The sequence below is a fragment of the Carassius auratus genome, chromosome 5 (assembly GCF_003368295.1).
Source record: "Carassius auratus strain Wakin chromosome 5, ASM336829v1, whole genome shotgun sequence".
Lineage (NCBI taxonomy): Eukaryota > Metazoa > Chordata > Actinopteri > Cypriniformes > Cyprinidae > Carassius > Carassius auratus.
This window is the reverse complement of record NC_039247.1, coordinates 248,472-269,725: the sequence shown is the minus strand read 5'-3', so window position 1 is coordinate 269,725 and position 21,254 is coordinate 248,472. Positions and strand designations below refer to the sequence as shown.

At 39.0% G+C, this 21,254-nt stretch overlaps 1 protein-coding gene across 1 annotated transcript in view; it reads right to left on the bottom strand.

Moving 5' to 3' along the window:
• Positions 1–21,254, bottom strand: part of LOC113069915 (netrin receptor DCC-like) — a 73,594-nt gene that overhangs the window by 9,253 nt on the left and 43,087 nt on the right. Inside the window, exon 2 of the mRNA XM_026243038.1 lies at positions 20,152–20,475. Within this exon, the coding sequence (XP_026098823.1) occupies positions 20,152–20,475 (324 nt within the window). The remainder of the gene's footprint in view (positions 1–20,151; positions 20,476–21,254) is intronic.

The following is a 21,254-nucleotide window of genomic DNA, read 5'->3' as shown; positions in this document are numbered from 1 at the left end:
AGCAGCAGTCCTCCACCTGCACCATCCAGGAGCACCAGCAGAGAACAGAAGAGGCAAGACAACATCGTGATACTCTGTGACTCCAACGGCCATCATCTCGACCCCAGACGACTGTTTCCAGGAAGATCTGTGAAGAAGTTCTGGTGTCCCACATCACAATCAGCTGTGAGACTGCTGCGAGACGGTGGGTTCGGTGCACCGTCACACATCATTCTCCACACCGGGACAAACGACCTCAGTGCTAGAAACATAGATGTCACTACAGCCCTGACCAACGTAGTGCAAACAGCTAGCAGGATCTACCCCAGAGCCAAAATCATCATCTCGACCCTTCTACCTCGCAGAGACGTGCCACAAAACATCATCAACTCCATCAATGAGAAGATAGCTGGCATCTGTGCTTCAATGACAAATGTCCACATAGCTGACCATCAGCGCATCACTCATGAGCATCTATATGACCACGTCCACATCCATCGAGAGGGAATGAGACTGTTTGCTAAGAGCATCAAGGAGACAGCGCTGCGTCCCCCTCCGAAGACGCTCGGTGATCACGAGGAGAGGGTAAGAGTGCTTCAGTCAGACAGCTACGCCGCTGTAGCAGCAGGACGAGCTAGAACAGACTCCAGAGACCTTATCCAGATCAAAAACATGCTCAAAATGATCTGTGACAACCTACTAGCTTAACTACTTACACTGTGTCTGGAGTTAAAATGATCATTACTTCTTAATTACTTTTATTTCACTCATTTCTACTTGTTTACTTTCAAATTTGACAATTGTAAAACTCATTCACTTATATATTTATATATATATATATATTTTATTTTTTTTATTTTTTATTGATGAATTTATATTTTAAAACATGATTTGGTCATGAATTCATACATTATTCTGGTAAATGCAATACTTCCCAATGTCATCGTTTAAAATAACTAGTTATAATATTCAAGGGATGTTCTCTTCAGCTTTTGGAGAGAAAAGCTCTAATCCTGATTTTATTAACGCTGTACATAGTTCAGATATAATTATTTTACTTGAGACATGGAGTCGTTTAGATGGTAAAACCTCCCCCCCTTCACACTACAGAGAGCTGCGCATCCCCTCAATCAAACAGCCTGAGGTTAGGAACGGAAGAGACTCAGGAGGAATCATAGTCTGGTTTAAAGACCATCTGCAGCAGTATATTCAGCCCTTGAAAAAGGGAAAAACACACATTTAGATAAAAATTCAAAAAGAGATTTTGTGTTTAGATGAGGACCTGTACCTGTGTTCCACATATATCCCCCCATATGAGTCGCCTTATTATAATGAAGACATCTTCTCAATCCTACAATCAGAGATCAATTACTTCCAGTCTAGAGGTTCGGTTCTATTAATGGGGGATCTGAACGCCAGAACGGGGAAGGAACAGGACTACATCAGCTCTGATGGGGACAAATATATTAACAGTTCACTTAATAATCAGAAAAAAGGTTTTACCAAAACACGACAGAATTATGACAACACGATTAACAGACATGGAAAACAAGTCCTGCAGCTCTGCAAAAGCCTGGGCCTGTACATAGTGAATGGCAGAATGAAGGGTGACTCTCTGGGCCGATGTACATACAGCTCACATCTGGGCAGCAGCACGGTAGATTACGCCATCACAGATCTAGACCAGAGTCAGATCAACTATTTCACAGTGATGCCACAGCTGCCATTATCAGACCACAGTCACATAGTCCTCAGTCTCAACAGGTCAGGGAATCATCCGCCATCTTTAGAACAGAAAGTTCAATTATATCCACTCCCCCCCAAATTTATATGGAGTAAAGACAGTCCTGCCCAGTATGAAGCTGCGCTCCACTGCACCCACACTGAGAACATGATCGACTCATTCCTCCGGACTACATTTAGTGTAGAAAAGAGAAGTATCAATTCAGCAACTAAACAGTTAACTCAAATCTTTTCTACAGTGGTCAGAAAAGCCCTCAGAAAAAGAAAGAATTACCGATGTAAAAAAGAAACCGCTAAAGATGCTTGGTTTGATAAAGATTGCCAAAAACTAAGAAAAGAATTAAGAACATTATCAAATAAAAAGCACAGAGACCCTGCAAACCAACAAATACGAGCCACATATCAAGAAACACTTAAACTATACAAGTCACTATTAATACAGAAGAAAACTGACCACATCAAAATTAAAATAAACAAAATTGAAGAAGCAATCGATCAAAATTCTTTTTGGGATTTATGGAATAATTTAGATAAATCCAAAGAGGCCAAACACCTTCCCATCTATGACCCAAAGATCTGGACTGAACATTTCAGAAAACTCTATTCTCTAAACGAACCAACCCTCGCCCAAAAACATCTGACCTCCCAACTAAATAACCTGGAATTCACGAGAAAAGACCAGCTCAATCATTTAGACAAACCCATAGAATTACCTGAACTGACAGAGAAGATGAAATCCCTCAAAAATAAGAAATCAAGTGGCTTAGATGGAATTTCTAATGAAATGCTGAAACACAGCAGCCCCAAACTGAGACTTGCTATCCTAACATTATTCAATCTCTTATTAAAATCTGGACACTTTCCTGAGATCTGGAAAGAGAACGTGATAACCCCAATTTTTAAACAAGGTGAGAAGTATGACCCAAATAATTATAGAGGCATCACAGTGAGCAGTAACCTCGGAAAACTATTCTGCTCCATCATCAATGACAGATTAATTCAGTTCATCCAAGAACACAAGATTTTAAACAATTGTCAAATTGGATTTATGCCAAAACAGAGAACTTCAAATCATATTTACACACTCCACACACTCATAGACAAATATGTTCATCAAACAAAACAAGGAAAAATATTTGGCTGCTTCATTGATTTTAAAAAAGCCTTTGATTCAGTATGTCACAATGGACTTTTTCTAAAACTGATTCAAAGCGGAATAGGAGGAAAGACATATGACATCATAAAGGACATATACAACGGGAACAAATGCTGTGTCAAGATCAACGACAGACAGACTGATTATTTCAGTCAGAACAGAGGAGTGCGTCAAGGCTGTAGCCTCAGCCCGACTCTGTTTAATATCTATATTAATGAACTGGCATCAGCACTTGAGAAGTCCCCTTGTCCTGGTCTGACCCTCGAGGGCAGAGAAATCAAATGTCTCCTGTACGCTGACGATCTTCTGCTCTTGTCACCTCATGAAGAGGGGCTCCACCAAAGCCTCTCGCTATTAGAAGATTACAGTAGAGACTGGGCCTTACCAATCAACATGGAGAAATCCAAAATTATCATCTTTCAGAAAAAGCCTCGCATTACTGACAAAAAATATAGTTTTGCAATCGGGGGAACACTTCTTAATCATGTGACGTGTTATAATTATTTGGGTCTCACTATCTCAGCTTCTGGTCAATTTGACCTGGCAATAAAACATCTGACTGATAAGGCACGCAGGGCTTATTACACTATTAGGAAATCTTTGTTCAAATTCAACCCACCTATTAAATTATGGCTAAAAATCTTCGACAGCATCATCAAACCAATTCTTCTATACGGTTGTGAGATCTGGGGCCCCAAATTTAAATTAAATTACACATCTTGGGATAAAAGACCCACTGAAATGTTCCACCTGGAGTTCTGCAAGAACATCCTGGGACTTCACAGAAACGCCCCTAGTCTCGGCTGCAGGGCAGAACTGGGCAGATTCCCTCTTCTAGCAGAAATCCAGAAGAGAACAGCCAAGTTCTGGTTCCATCTATCAGACACACGGACAGATGATTACCATCACTGCGCTCTTATGTACAGGACAGGACACCCAGAGAGTGACCCCTTGCACCATTTAGTGGAAAAACACCAACTCCGCTCAACCATTCAATTAAGACACGCAAAAGTTAAAGAAATTGGAAAACTAACCCAGGAAGAATACATCCATGATTGGCAGATCAAAGTAGAACAAATTAACAAATTAAAATACTTCTATAGATTAAAGACTAGCTATCAATTGGCACCTTACTTGATCAAAATTAAGGACTATAGTAAGAGAAAGCTCCTGACGAAGTATCGTCTGAGTGATCACCGTCTGTGTGTGGAGACGGGCCGACACAAACACAGCTGGAGAGAGAGAGAGCTCCGACTGTGTCCTCACTGCACAGAGAGAGTGTGTGTGTGTGTGTGTGTGTGTGTGTGTGTGTGTGGAGAGAGAGAGAGCTCCGACTGTGTCCTCACTGCACAGAGAGTGTGTGTGTGTGTGTGTGTGTGTGTGTGTGTGTGTGTGTGTGTGGAGAGAGAGAGAGCTCCGACTGTGTCCTCACTGCACAGAGGGACTCGTAGAGGACGAGCTGCACTTCCTCACACACTGCACTAAATATGAACACATTAGAGACCACTACTTTACCCTAATAGCTCAAATTGTGCCTGAATTCAGGCAAGCAAGCGACATAGACAAACTCAGTTATATTTTGGGAGAGAAAGAAAAGTGTGTCCAGCTCGCAGCGCAGTACGTGTCCTCCTGTCACATCATGAGGGACAAAAACTAAACTCCTGTTCTTCAGCAATGCTCTCTGTAAATATTTACCCTGTATCCACTAATTTTTTTTGTGATTATATATGTACAATATTGACATGAATATTTTTTTTTAATTTTTTTTTAATATAATTATTATTATTATTCTTTCTTTTTTTTTTCTTTTTTTTATCTACATATCTGTACATCTATATATCTGTATAACTTGTTCACTGTTTATTGCTTTGGCAACATTGTGCTGTTTCACAGTCATGCCAATAAAGCTCATTTGAATTGAATTGAATTGAATTGAGAGAGAGAGAGTCACACACACACACACACACACACAGAGAGAGAGAGAGAGAGAGAGACGTTTAAAATTCTTTACTCAATCAAAAATTACATTACACACTCAACATTAATACAATATATGTTCAAAAGTATTCACCAAACAAATGATAAAACGTTTTCTTCACAAAACACAAACAAACCGCTATTTACACACCATTTGTTCATAAATTCGCCCATATTTCCGGTAGTTTTAAAAAAGATATATTCTGCCCTTATTCTTGATTCAACAAGTGCTGTAAACAGAGTCAAAACTTTAACAATTCTTCCTTCCAGAGCAAGTCTGCAAGTCTTCCACATAGCCAATTTTGCTTGCCCAAGAATAAAATTAGCAACAGTACAGCGATCCTTGTTCACTTTAGAATACCTACAGCCAAAAATAAAAAGTACTTTGTTAAACTCAAAACCCAGCCCATCAATAATTCTTTCCAGCAATGCCAAAAGTGGCACTAACCTTGGACATTCAATAAAAACATGAAAAACCGTTTCATGACTATTACAGGCATGACACAAGGGCAGAACATTCAAGTTGAGTTTGGACACAAAAGCATTAGTGGCTATCACACAGTGTACTATTCTCCATTGCAAATCCCCTGAACGCTTTGGAAGGGGACTTTTATAAAAGAGTCTCCAAGAAGGAGAAATATCATCTGCAACTGTGAGCTTTTCTCTCCATTTTGTATCAATTCTGTCATGAAGATCCTTAAAATACGCAGTTTTTACACAGGCCTGATACATGTCTTTTTTCCCCACAGAATGAAAAAGTAACCCTTTTAATCTCTCAAAATTTAGCAGCTTTCCAACCTGGCTGGTTTCAGGACAAACTCCAGGGCACACACCTAAATCAGGAAAATCAAGATGTGTAGGCCCACCCTCTAGAGAAAGCTCTACAAACTGCAAAAGAGGGAACGGAAGAGCAGCTTTCAACCCTGAAATCAGCCGCTCTACCACCCTCACAGACCTCAAATCAACCTGACTGGCAATATCTTCTGCTGACCTCCACTCTTTTGATTCTACATTAATCAAGTGCCCCACTTTGGTAAAACCTTTCTTCATGCATAACTTAACTATACTATTAGCCACGCAAACATTTCCTAAAAAAGGATTAAAAAACAGTGGTTCATTCAAACCATAATGATCATTTTCAGACCTATGCAGCTTAAACATTTCCCAAGATTTCAAAACCGATGCATAAAAATTTGCACCAAATGTGACATTTTCAATAAACGGTGACATCAAAAACAGTTGCTTATCAAGATCACTACTACAAAGGGATCTTAGTAAAGTTAGTCCAAAAGACACCCAAGGAATAAAATCTCTAGAAAAAAGCAGCTTTTGTGCAGATTTTAGTCTCATGGCTCTGATTTTAGCTGATAATTCAATCAGCCCTTGACCTCCTTCATTTACTGGCAAATATAGGATTCCTGAAGGAAGCCAGTGAAAACCATCCCAAAAAAAATCCACAAAGTCCTTCTGTAGCTTTTGTAGTAGTTCTTTTGGGGGGTCGATAACAGTCAAGCGATGCCACAGCATAGATGCTGCTAGATTGTTAACAACAAGAACCCTTCCTCTGTATGACAATTGTGGGAGAATCCATCTCCATTTCTGTAAACGACCAGCCACCTTTTCATAAACGCCTTCCCAGTTTTTCTGCATGTATTGCTCTGTTCCAAGAAAGACCCCCAGCACTTTAAACCCCTCTGAACTCCAGGGGCAGTGCTGAGGAAGTTTAGGGACAGGCCTACCTTCTTCCTCCCATTGGCCTATTAACAAAGATGCACTTTTTCCCCAGTTAACTCGAGCTGAGGAGGCTTTTTGATACATGTCAAGAGCCACTTCCAGCTTGCACACATCTTCATTGGATCTTATTATGACAGTGACATCGTCAGCATAAGCACTGAGTTTAACGGGTACCATCTCTGATTCAAAACGGCCCGCCGTTGAAACTCCACAAAGTTGACGCCTCAGTACAGTTAGCAACGGTTCAATGGCTATGGCATATAAAATACCTGACATACTGCAACCCTGCCGTATGCCTCTGCCAACTGAAAAAGGTCTTGTAAGTGAACCACTTATTTTTAAGAAACTATAAATATCAGTGTACAATAATTTAACATAAGAACTAAAAACAGAACCAAAACCGAAAGCTTCAAAACATTTAAAAAGAAACTCATGATCCACACGATCAAAAGCTTTCTCCTGATCTAAAGATAAAAAACCCACATTAACATTATTGTCTCTGGCACATGAGATCAAATCACGAAGCAGAAACAAATTATCAAATATTGTGCGTTTTGGAATACAAAATGACTGGTCTGCGTGAATTATTGTCGATATATGGAGTTTTAATCTATTAGTTAATGCTTTTGACAGAATCTTATAATCCACTCCAAGCAAAGACACTGGACGCCAGTTTCTTATATCCGCCAGATCACCCTTCTTGGGTAGCAAGGTGATAAGTGCTCTTCGTAAACTCAGCGGTAAGGTGCCTCTTTCAAAGCACTCTAAAAAAACTGAGAACAAGTCTTCTCCAATCACTGACCAAAACCGTTTATAAAATTCTGCCGTTAAGCCATCCAATCCTGGAGCCTTTCCAGCAGACATGTCTGTAATAGCAGCAGTCAATTCACTTAAGTGCAAAGTCTGATCAAGCTTGGCCTTATCACTCTCCATCAGATGAGGTAAATCCTGGATAAGTGTTTCTGCTATTTCTCCATCACATGGCTCTGCTTTGTAAAGGTTTTCATAAAAAAGCAGTGCTTGAGCAATTATCTCATGTTCATCAGTCGTTTCACCTCCTTCAGGCAGTTTCAGACGACTTAAAGCTTTTTTATCAACAACTTTCTTCTCCAAATTGAAAAAAAAAGATGTTGGGGCATCCATGCAATTAAAGGATGTAAACCTTGCCCGAACCAGAGTCTCTTTAGCTTTCTCTTCCAGGAGATTGTGGAGAAGAATTTTCCTAGTTTCCAACACCTCAACAGCACTTCCATCATATTGTTCAATGTTCAGCTGCAAAATGTCCTGTTCAAATTGTCTCATTTTGCTTCCAAGAGTATTCTTATTATGTGCAGTATATTTCTGGCAAAACATCTTAACTTGAACTTTACTAATATCCCACCACTGACTTAGGGATTTATACTGAGACTTACTCTCTCTCCACCTCTCCCAGAAAAGTGAAAAAGAGTGCACAAAATTTTCATCCTGCAAAAACCTATTGCTAAAGCGCCAGTAGGGGCATTTAAATGTGCTCTGTGCAGAAGTGATACTGACAGACACATAATGATGGTCTGAGAAAGGAGTAGGAATAATAGAACTATCAATAAACTTTTCACAAAAACTTCTTTGAACATAAATTCTGTCAAGTCTGGCTGCAGAAACCCTATTTGAATTTACTTTTGTCCACGTATATTGTTTTACATCAGGAAAAGCTTCCCTCCAAACATCCACGAGATCATGATAAATTACCAATTTTCTAAAAACTTCTGCTGACGGCCTATGAGGTTCTTCATGATTTCTGTCCACTGTGTGATCTAAAGTGCAGTTAAAATCTCCAGCCAAAACAATAATCCTACCCTGTGGGACACTGTTTAATGCTGTATGAAGTTTTTCAAAAAAAAGTATACGTTCCGTCCCAATATTGGGGGCATATACATTAAAAAGTGAAAAATCGAGCCCATGTAATGCAACATCTACTCTCTGCATTCTACCTGGTAGAACATCAAAAACGCTCACATTTTGTTCCTTAAAGTCAGCTCCAAGAAGAATAGCCACTCCTGCACTGTTACTTGAACCATGACTCAAAACAACCTGTCCATTCCACCCACTCTGCCACTGGATTTGATTTTTAACATCCGTGTGAGTTTCCTGTAGAAAAACAACACTACTCTTTTTCATAAAAATATAATCAAAAAGACTAGTCCTCTTCAAAGCCTCACGACACCCATTTATATTTACTGAGCTAAATTTCAAAGGTGCCATGAAATAGAGTAAAAGATAACCACACAATAAAAAGACTCCACAGGGATTATTTGACAACCAAACTATATTCATTTTTTACTTTGCAATTTCAAAGAACTTCTAACGTTGCTAAGCAGTTTCTTGAGACGGTACCGTTTTGGTTTATCAAGCTCATCCAAAGAAGCCTTCTTCATGGCCAAGGAGCCGGACAATAAAAACAATTTTACATCAGGGAAAAATGAATCAATTCTCGGTTTACGTAGTCCTTTTGTAGTATCCAAAAAGTGATTAATCTGTTGAAGTGAATAAAGTTTGATCTTACCTCCAGAGATGAGCTCCGAATCCTCCCCATAATTACTCATTAAATCCGTATCATCTTGCTCATTTTCAGAGTCATCCACTAAATCCAACGAGGCCTGAGATGAAAAGTCATCTTTACCCTGTTTAAACAATTCCTCAGTAGTAGTATCACTCTCCATTTTATCAGGCTGCGCCTGTCCTCCATCGCAAACCAAATCAGTTTCGGGCATGGGCTGCAAACCCACCTGTCCCGAGCTCGTCTCCGGCTGCGTTTCGGCGGGAGCATGACTCGGACCGGCTTCCTCCTCAACAGCCTCTTTCGGGCCGTCTCCAGAGGCCTCCAGCACCCCAGTCCCCTCGGGCAGATCACCGGGCGCAGAGATCGCTCCGTCCGGCTGCGGTTCTGACGCCCCAGCGGTCGCAGCATCATCCGCGCCGGCCGCCCTCTCAATGTTCTCCAGAGCCGGAACCGGTTTATCTCGCTTCGGGCAAGTTTGTCTGACATGTCCAAAATCACCGCAAAAAAAGCACTTCATTGACTCTGAACTTATAAATACAGTGTAATCCTTTCCCTCAATACTCAACTTCGCTGACAGATTTAATGGATCACTCTGAGAATTCAGAATCATTAAAGCCTGACGTCGAAACGACATGACGTGTCTAATCTCCGGACTTTTACATCCAAGAGGAATCATTTTAATTGGACTTACTATCTTTCCATACCTCTGGAGTATTTGCTCTAGTTTTTCATTTTTTACAAACGGTGGTACGTTTGATAAAATGACCTTCTTGGCTGGGCTTGACAAAGGCAAAACAGGCACAAAGATGTCTTTGATTATCAACCCTGTTTCAACCAAATCGTTCACCATGTGGCTTTCACTGAGAAAAAACACAATTGCTTTGTTCATACGGGAGGCAGATTTGATATTTGCGCCACCGATCGCCGCACTCACAGCTATCAGACAATCCTCCACTGACACCGCGGCCTCAGGCATACACTTGCAACCATGTTTGATGGTTAACTGTGAGAGATCCGCCATATCTGGCCCCACAATCCTCCCGCTCTGACCGAAGTCAGGGGGAGAAAAAAAAAAAACCTAACCTACCCCTAATACCTATAAATAAGTGAAAAGAAGAAAATAAATAAAGAAATAAAGAAATCTCACTCAACCAAGGAGACACTTTCACTCCCAACAAACGGCTCCTTCCACAATTTTCTCACGCAAACCGCTCTGCTCCACGCACCCACACCCTCGCGCAACAGTCACACCGGAAGTGTGAGAGAGAGAGAGAGAGAGAGAGAGAGAGTCACACACACAGAGAGAGAGAGACAGAGAGTCACACACACACACGCACGCACGCACACACACACACACACACAAAGAGAGAGAGAGAGAGAGTCACACACACACACACACACACACAGAGAGACAGAGAGTCACACACACACACACACACACACACAAAGAGAGAGAGAGGGGATGAGTGAGGAAACTGTAAATCACATCAGTATATATGAGTTCTACCTCAAAGCTTTTCTTCAATTCTCACACCAGTAAACTCTGATTCAATTAAACTACAACCAAATCTGAATCTACAAGATGAGTGACAGGCAGAGAGTGTTTCTGATTGGCTACACAAGCACAAGCCACACCCACTGACAACAGACCAATGAACACACCGATGTGATTTCATCCGTTTCTGTCAGATAGCAAAGAAGCCAGAAATATTCCCACAAAACAAAAATGTAAAATAAAATAATAACATAAAATATATTTAAAAAATAAAATAAAATGAATAAAACAAAGTAAAATGAAATAAGACAAATCAATTAAATAAAAGCTTAATGAAACTAAATGATTATGAAAAAAAGTAAATTTAATTAAAATTACATTAGAAAAATGTAATGAAATGAATCATTTACAGCAGCATTAATCAGTGTGTGTGTGTGTGTGTGTGTGTGTGTGTGTGTGTGTGCTCCTGAGTCTCATGTTCAGCAGCACAGCTTCTCTTCTACTGTTTGTCAACTAAATTAAATTAAAGAATAACAAATTCAAATCATGTAGTAAATAATACAATAAAATAAAAGAAACAAAAACATATTTAAATATTAAAATCAAATATAAAGTAATGTAGTAAGTAATCAAATCAAAACAAACAATTCAAAAGTTAAATTGACACAAGCTAACGGTCGTGGAGTACAGTCACACAAACAACACGTCTGTTTAACAGTGATTTCTGCCAGTGTTTTATTCAGGTGACACAAAGGCCAGGACCTCACAGACTAATTAAGCTCTTCTTCTAAAGCAGGCAGTCTAATGACCCACAATGCTTTGCTGCCCAGCTGCTCACCTGCCCGTCTGCGTCTCTCTGATAATCACACAGCGTTTCGGCGGTCACTGCTCTGCTAATTGGCCGTGCGGCGGGGTGTAGTCTGTCAGAGGCGTTCGTTACGCTGGGCTCATTAGCAGAGCCGAGGGACACCGCTGTATGCAAACCAGTTCAACAGGAAGTCAGCGAGCCACTGAAGGAAATCAAATGAGCGCTAGTCAGCTGGAGTTAGTTAGTTAACCCGACTGGACATTAACCCTTCGCTTCACTTAAACCCAGCAGAAGAAAGGTTATATAATCATCTAAATCTGTCTCCTGTTGAACGTACGACTTCGTTACAGAATAAAGCATTTGTGTTTAGATGCTAATTATCTGGATTACGAGCCCCAACACATACATACATACAAACCACACACACTCACACACTCTTTCACTCACACAAACACACACACACTCTCACACACACACACACACACACACACACACACACACACACACACACACACACACACACACTCACTCACTCTTTCACTCACACAAACACACACACACACACACACACACTCACACACACACACACGTGTGCACATACACAAACTCACACTCACGCACTCACACACACACACACACACACACGTTTGTTTTTGTGTAAAGTGTGTTCATCCCATAGGCGTAATGGTTTTTATTCTGTACAAACTGTATATTCTATGGCCATTCACCAACCCTACACCTAACCCTAACCCTCACAGGAAACTTTGTGCATTTTTACTTTCTCAAAAAAACTCATTCTGTATGATTTATAAGTGTTTTGAAAAATGGGGACATGGGTTATGTCCTCATAAGTCACCCTCTCCTTGTAATACCTGTGTCATACCCATGTCATTATACAGAGTTGTGTCCTGATATGATACACACACACACACACACACACACGTGTGCACATACACAAACTCACACTCACGCACTAACACACACACAAACACACACACACACGCACACAGTAAATATAAAATGCATTGTAGACACAAAAGGGAAAAATCATGCAAAATGCGAATAATAAGATGCAATTAACCGCAATAATCAAGCATAATTAATGAAGCAATAGTATCACACCAGAGATAATATTATCATTAATTAAAAAGAAAAACATTGAATAAAATAAACATCAACTGAATGATATTTTAGCTATTTCAACTTTTATATACTTAACTAAAACTTAAATAAAAATGAATAAGAATAACAACAAAACCTATTAAAAACACAAAAACATTACCAAAAAACAAAAATATTAGCAAAAAACAATGATACTAAAATGAATCTTTATTAAATATATAATTACAATTATTGATATATATTGATATATATATATATTGTTATTATTTATAATTTCATTAATATTATTAATATTTTTCATTATATATGTTTATCAACATCATATTTTGCATAACACAATGCATTATACTATTTACAGACATTTCTGTGAATAGTATTACTAACGAAGTGCAATAATATTTCATATCTCCAGTTAAAATGACTTTTTATCATGCACTGCTTTTTTCTTTTTTCATGCACTGCTCAGTTTTGCTTGCAAGAGTAAAGAAAACATTTAAAATACATCTTTAAGTGTTTGCTTTATTTCACTTTATCTGTTTGTCTCTGTAGATTTCAATCTTCTTCAGTCGTACATTCCCCAAACGTCACAGTTTTTACATTACGTTTTCTGAAATGGTTGTTTAGATATGCAAATGTTGCTTTATCTAATTAAATACGCACTCATTTGCATACATTTGCAGAACATTGGATAAAATCAGGTTCATGATTCCTGTTAGATTTTCTTTTCATATTAGAGTTAAAGGTTCTTTCTGAGGGGATTGTGGATTTCTATTTTTATCGCTCCATAAATCAGAAAATACTGTCAACAGACAGAAAACAAACCCATTTTCACCAGGTTTTCAGGAGTAAAATGTTGCATAGATCAGTGTGAATGAAATACGAACAAACCTTCAGATTCTAGAGGAAGAAATGATAGAATGCATCATAATAGTTGATGAAGGGCTTCATGATGAACTCTTAGGATGCACAAACACAGGCAGCCGCAGCATCTCACAGTTCAGAGTAAACAGTTTTTGGGACTGACATCAGATGTTGATCTGACGAGCGCAGGAGGAACGGAGGAATGTTGTGTGAGGAAGAGCTCTCAAACAAACAGATCGCTGGATTTAATCAGTGCTTCAGAGCAGATGCAGATGCACACCAGATGAACACACACACTCACAAACAGCATTAATTACAGGAGTAGAAGGTGTGTGAGTGTGTGTAAGTGAGTGTGTGTGTGTGTGTGTAAGTGTGTGAGAGAGAGTATGTGTGAGTATATGTGTGTGTGTTATTTCATATTTCATAGTTCAAAGAAGGAAGCTATTTCAAACACTTGATTGACGCTAAACACAAGTTTGGAGTAAAAGAGCTCAACTACAAACCGATTCCACAAAGTTGGGACACTTTACAAATTGAGCAGCTTTTCTCCTCAGTCCCCAGACGTTTGCAGAAGAGGGGATGCACACAGGGGTAAACATGGCCTTGTCCCAACTTTCTTGAAATGTGCTGATGCCATGGAACTTAAAATCAACTTATTTTTCTCTTAAAATGATACATTTTCTCAGTTTAAACATGTCATCTATGTTGTATTCTGGATAAAATATCGACATATGAAACTTCTACATCATTGCATTCTGTTTTTATTCACAATTTGTACAGTGTCCCAACTTTTTTGGAATCGGGTTTGTAAAAACGGTTAGCATTTCAGTCTCTTCTGTTTAGTGTACTGTAACTGTTCCTTTTGTATGCAAAAGTGTGATTCTTTGGTCATATAAATAAATAAATATTAATTTCACTGATAGCATTATTCATCATTATTTATTTATTTAAATTTTCAATATTTTTATAAATATCACAGTATATCATAATCATGAATTTTGAAGCCATGATATTCGTGCAGTGAAAATTTTGATACTGAGACAGCCTTAATTGTTATTATTTATTAAATATAAATATATAAATATTGAATATATTATTTAATTAAATATTACAATTATATATCAAATATGAAACAGAGATTATTCAAATAATAATGCTGGTGAATCGCTGAACCAGGACAGTAAAGCACAGACGTCTCATGTTAATAATCCATGAATTAAAGTTGTTAATATAGCGTGTTGGGGAGCCGTGCATGCTGGGTATCTGCTGCAGGTGCGAGCGTCACACGGCTCCGCAGGTCAACACGCTTTGATGGACGGATCAAAGAACCGCGGTGAATGCAGGAGCTTCATCTGAACACAGACTCAGACACAGAGATACAGATCCCATGCTGTAATTACTCCCGACCCGCACGGATAAAAGCCTCTCCTCCATCATACTCTCCTCAGAGCAGCCTGAAATATTCATGTGGAGGACATGATGGAGGAGCCACAGACACGGAAACACCACACAATCCAGCTGAAGATTCCACACAATACTCACTTGGACAAAATATTATTATTTTTATTATTACTGTTTTTGTTTAACAATTATTTATAATATTAAATATTAAGGTAAATATTTATAATTTATATTTAATATATTATTTTAATCAAATACAGAAATAATAATGTTTTAATATTATTATATTAGATTTTTACTGATGTATTATTATTTAATATATTATATAATCCAACATAAACTGCACAATTCAAGTGTGATTATGATTATGATTGTGAGTGAATACAGACTGTAATTTACCCGCGAAGAAATACATGCACAAAATATGTTTAGGCTTAAATTCAAGATTTATGCATTTGAATTGCATATCAAAAAAATGTCCATGCATTTGGTTTAATAAATAATAATCAAGCAAGTAATCTCAGACAATGACTGCATGAATCTGGATTACACTTGGTCCTGGTTCAGCTCATAGCTAGTATTAATGAAAATGTGAGGCTTTACTCAAAAGACTAAACCATCAGCAGATCGTGCCGCAGCATTAGGCTTTGTTTTGGGCCATCTTCATCACAGTGCGAAATGTGAAATAAAGCCCTGAAAAGAGTCATTTCTTCACTGAACTGGTGTGCTTCTGCTAGGAAATCATATTCCAGATAAAGTTTCCCAAAAAATGGGAAATTAACGTCTGAATTCAAAGACTCATACAAGTCAAATTTTTCAGATCTCATTGAAAAGAACTATCACAGTCCTAGAGCACTTTTAAATACTATACATGCTACAAGACTTTTCCCTGTCTATGTGTGACAAATTTCTTTGTGTGTTTCTTTGTTTCTTAAGTCAGCTTAATCCTTCTGGATCTGCCCTTAATGTTCTTTTCCTTATTATAATTTTTTAAAAGACATTTTCGCGGTGATTGAATCTAATGTTCAAATGATTATGAACAATTGTCTTGAAACTGTGACGGTAATAGATGACGCAAGGCATGCCATTAATCATCGACTTCTTAAAAAGCTAAATTTAGAGCCTACAATTCTGACAAACCTTAGGCCAATTTCTAACCAGTTTCTAAGACATTCATGGAAATGCTCTTAAATGTTTTCAGTCCTATTTTACTAATAGAAGCTTCTCTGTTAATACTTGCTTTGCTTCAGGCAAAGCTCTTACTTGTGGTGTCCCACAAGGCTCTATTCTTGCTCCGATTTAATTCTTATTGTAAATGTTTCCTCTGTGGTCAGTTTTTTAAGAAACACAATATTTATTTTCATTGTCCACTTCTTCGGGTGTGTGTTCATGGTGTGTGTGTGTATGTGTGTTTGTGTGTGTGTGTGTGTGTGTGTGTGTGTGTGTATGTTTGTTTGTGTGTGTGTATGTGTGTGTGTGTGTGTGTGTGTGTGTGTGTGTGTGTGTGGTGTGTACACACTAGGATGGGTGGAATGCAGAGCACAAATACCGAGTGTGGGACACAAAAATAAGTCACTTTTATCTGATGCAGTGTTGTCTCTCAAGTAAAAGTGTCTTGAATTTTTCTAGAACTTTTAGACATTACACCTGGAAATCAGTGCAGTTATTTTTTTGCAGATGCTTTCTCAAACGTCTTCCAGTGCAATAAGCCAAACTGTTGTTATATTACAGACACGCTCAATAAAAACCTGATATCTCATGCAGTGAAGATATCAGTCATTTTTCACTCATTTTTAACTTGAGCTTTACACTTGAAACAAGTGATAAGTCTGCCGGTGCAATAAGATAAAATACAGTCATATTAAAGTCACAACTGATAAAAACAAATAAACTTCTAGTGCATTAAGACTAAATATGGCCTTATTAAAGAAAACGAGACTTAATATCTGACGCAGTATAAGTAAAAGTATATTGAAAAGTCATTCTTTGCCAATATTTTCACTTGTTGCATCAATGGATCTCATGCAGTAAAGCTTCTCAAAAGAACTGAACTTTCTTTTTTTACAGACCTTTTAGACATTTTAACTGGAAAACACTTCAAAAAGATGAATTAAAACCAATTAAGACGTTTTTTTGCAGTGTGAGTTTGAAATGAGGTGATCTCAGAGGGTTTGTTTGTCAGTGTTGGAAGCCTTTAACCCTGACAAAGAGGCTGATATTCTTCAGTCTGAACGAGCACGCTCTTCACCGAGTTCAATGCCTCACATCCTGACATTTACACAGAGAGTCAAACACGGCTGCTCCTTCTGAAGACTAAAGCAGCGGCGGCTCTTCACACGCTTCCATCCGTCTGTGAGCATCTGAAAGGTTACTGATGTCACTTAGCTCTAACATCCCACAATCCCCTGCACTTTATCCGTTCACAGCAGAAGCACACACTCATGAGTCCTGAGAGAAAGAGAGCGGACCAACGACTGATGTTTCTGATCAAACCTTGCTGTTATCATGAGGATCACTGCATGGCTTCCAATAATTAATCGTTCATATAATGTAATTTCACACCTATTTTAACCATGTTTAATGGATTTCAGTTTTTATTTACCAGTGAAAACTTCACATGATAACAGGCCTCTGTGTGAACCCAACACAAATGCTTTCATGAACACTGTCCGTTCTGTCCAACTAAAAGTGACCATAAGAATAATATCATTGATCAGATGTGCAGTTCTCCACATATAAATAGAGCGAGAGAGAGACAGAGAGAGAGAGAGAGAGAGAGAGAGAGAGAGAGAGAGGGAGACAGAGAGAGAGAGAGAGACAGAGAGAGAGAGAGACAGAGAGAGAGAGAGACAGAGAGAGAGAGAGAGACAGAGAGAGAGAGAGACAGAGAGAGAGAGAGACAGAGAGAGAGAGAGAGAGAGAGAGAGAGAGGGAAACCAGAGCTCCATCCGCAGATCACTTCCATTAATGTGCTGTAAATAGTCTTTCTCTCCTATCATTTAAACATCTCATTTGTGAATGAGCGCGCAGCACACGAATGAAACGGGCCGGAAAGCTGAGCGAGTGGAAATGCGAGTGTTTAATGTCGCTGTGAAGGTTACTGAGCTCCAGCTGCTGAATCAGCTTTAGTTTGGTCTGAAGCGCTTCTCAGAATCAGTCTGTGTGTTCCCCGGGAGCGAGGCGAAGCCCAAACATCATCGACCCATTAAACACCCATCCACGCTAAAGCAGTGGGACTCTCGGTTAATGTCCTGCTATAAACACGTCCAGCGACGGGTCAAGTCATGTTTATTACTATAAGACTGGCTCAAAACAGCTTCAGATTAATAAACTGAAAATGAACCAAACTTATCTATTTATCAGTTCAGTATCAGCTGAACAGCAAACTACAGTGTCATTCTTCAGATCAAGTCAGATCAGTGTTGATTCAGATATTTTAATCGTGATCATGATATCTGCTTCCCCTGAGTTATTCAGCTTTATCATGCACTGGTTATTTATCCTGAAAAGTCAGCATTTGTTTGATCTCTAGTGGTGGGTAATAACTAATTAAATGTAATCTGGAACACGTAACACAACTTTATTACTTGTAATATTATGTTTTTTTCTTGATTAACTAAATGACAGAGGTATTAGGCTGCTGTCACTTTAAGACCAAATGCACAGATTTAGCCTAATACACCGAAAAGCATTTGATTACTTTCACAACTGTTTATCTTTACTTTAGACAAAACTGACTATGTGAAAACATTTTTGTGCATGTTTGTCCATTTAAGTGTGTGAAAGAATTGTGTGGTGCTCTGCTGTAACACATGTAATCTCACACTGCAGGTCAACCGAACGACGACACATGTATTACAGCAAGGACCTGCTGCACGAGGTTAATGCTCTGGTAATGAAGCACGTGTGGATATCTAACATCTGTGTGTGTGTGTGTCCATATTAAAAGTCAAGTGATGAAGTGTTAATGTAATTAGCAGCAGGTTTAATGACTCGTGTGTGTTTGTTCATCATCATGAGGACAGCAAACACAGCTTGCACAACAAAACATCAAATAAAACGTGACAACTTGCCCCGACTGGGCATTACTGAAAACACACTTCTGAGAAGACAGGTTACCCTTCAGTAGCTCCAGGGCCGGCCCGAGGCGTAGGCGACATGAGCAGGGGCGCAAAGTGACTGAATGCTCCCAATATTCCATTGCAATTATTTTACTTCACAGTCTGTTATGCTTTATGCAAACTGCTATTTGTTTTCATATCATTTAACATAAAAGACTGGTTTGAAGTGCAAATAAATGACTGTTTACTGCTCTTTGTTATTCTTCTAGTTATTTCTCTATTTTTCCTGGAGCTAGAGAGTGAAGCAGGCGCTTGCAACACAAAGGTCATGGGGTCGATTCCTAGGAAACGCATGAACTGATGAAAATGTAAATGTGCACTTTAAATTCAGCGTAAGTCGCTTTAGATAAAAGCATCTGCCAAATGCATGAATATATCAAACATTTCAGTCTTCAATCTTCAGAGCTTAATCTTCTTTAGTATACTGCAAGTCCACAACTTGACTTTTTGGGGGACTTTTTTGTTAGTGCAATTTTGTTTCTTATTATAATTTTATATGAAAATCTTCAGTAATATAATATAAATATTATTTCACACACACACACACACACACACACATATATACATACATACAGTACATGGCAAAACCGTCAAAAGTTTGCAAACATGATGATTTCAAAATATCTTTAATGAAGCATCTTCTGCTTACCACTGCTGCATTTAATTGATTTAAAATACAATAAAAATGTTTCGAAATATTATTGCAATAATAAAGATTTTTCTGTGTGAATCTGTGTTAAAGTGTAATGTATTTCTGTGATGCTCCGCTGTATTTTCAGCATCATTCCTCCAGTCTTCAGTGTCACATGATCTTCAGAAATCAATCTGATGAAATTCTAATAAATTATTTTAATGCTCAATTATTATTGGTGCTCAGTTATTAAAAATGGTTCTTATTGTGGAAACATTTTAATAGTAGCGTATCATGTTTTCAACATTGATAATAATCAGAAATGTTTCTTGAGCAGTAAATCATCATATTATTCTGATTTCTGAAGATCATGTGACACTGCTATTTTAACTTCATTGATATTTAGCTGTTTTTCCGGTCAAATGTTTCTGACAGGTATGGTAGCAGAAGTCACAGATAAAGCTCACACAACGAGAATGAGCCCCTGATTCCTCTATAATCATCAAGTCAACATGAATCCACATCTCAAACTCTCTCCTGTGCTGGAGAATCAGTCAGTCAGGACGGACTGGGACTGCTCTTACCGGCGACGGTGACTTTAGCGGTGCGGCTGACGATGGCTCCGAGGCCCTCCAGCGTGGCCAGGCACTGATACGAGCCCTCGTCCGGCCGGTGGTGACGCGAGTGCAGCACGTTCTGCACCAGGAGCGACCCGTTGGACAGCAGCCGTCTGCGCTCGTCCACCACCGCGCTCAGCAGAACACCGTCCTTCTTCCAGGAGATGACCGGAACGCCCTGATCCGAGCGCGCCTCGCAGTCCAGCTGCAGCACACCGCCCCGAACCGTCACCGAGTCCTGGGGCTCCAGCACGAACCGCAGCTCCACGAAAGACCGCCGGGCGTCCGAGCCTGAGAGATAATAAAACAGTAAACAGCTAAAGGACGTAACTTAGGATGAGAGATGAATGGGTGTGTGAAAGGGAAGAGAAAAGCCACAGATGAAGTCACACAGAAGCAGGCAGATGCTGGTCACTCTAACTCACTGTGTCTATACTGGACACTACAGTAGCATCACACAGCGACAGCTCTACTGTACACTGGACACCAGAAATCAACCATTGCAAATCATTTAACTTGGTGTCAGTGCGTCATGAACAGAAGCAGGCATCAGTTTAATGTCAGTTTTGTTGTGCCGCGTCCAGTGTAGACAGCATCACTGATTATAATGCCTTGTGTCCGGTGAAGACAGTGTTCAATCTCACCTTTGTCACCTTTAATAATAATAACAGTTATTCTCTCTATGCTTTTTTATGTTTCAAGTGATGCAGGTGTTTTTTCCCTATGGGTTTTTTTTTAAGTATTAATTTTTCATAATGATTAGTGAAATTATTTGGTGCAACCACTGGTCTCAGGGTAACAGACAGTGTTTAAAAAGTGCAGTGCACATTTAGATGTTTATTACAGTGACTTTGAATTACCTCAAGTAGAAAAGCAGAAGATTTGTTTTTATGTTTCTGCAATCTACTTTAGTTTGTGTGATTTGTATATAAATGTTTACCTCAGGCTTAATTGTAGGTGTTTTATGTTGCTATAATTATATCATGCTTAGAAGGTTGGAAGTTCAAAAAATCGGTGGAACTGGAATAACACCATGAAAAAGAAGACTTTGCCTCCCACTGCCAGCAGCT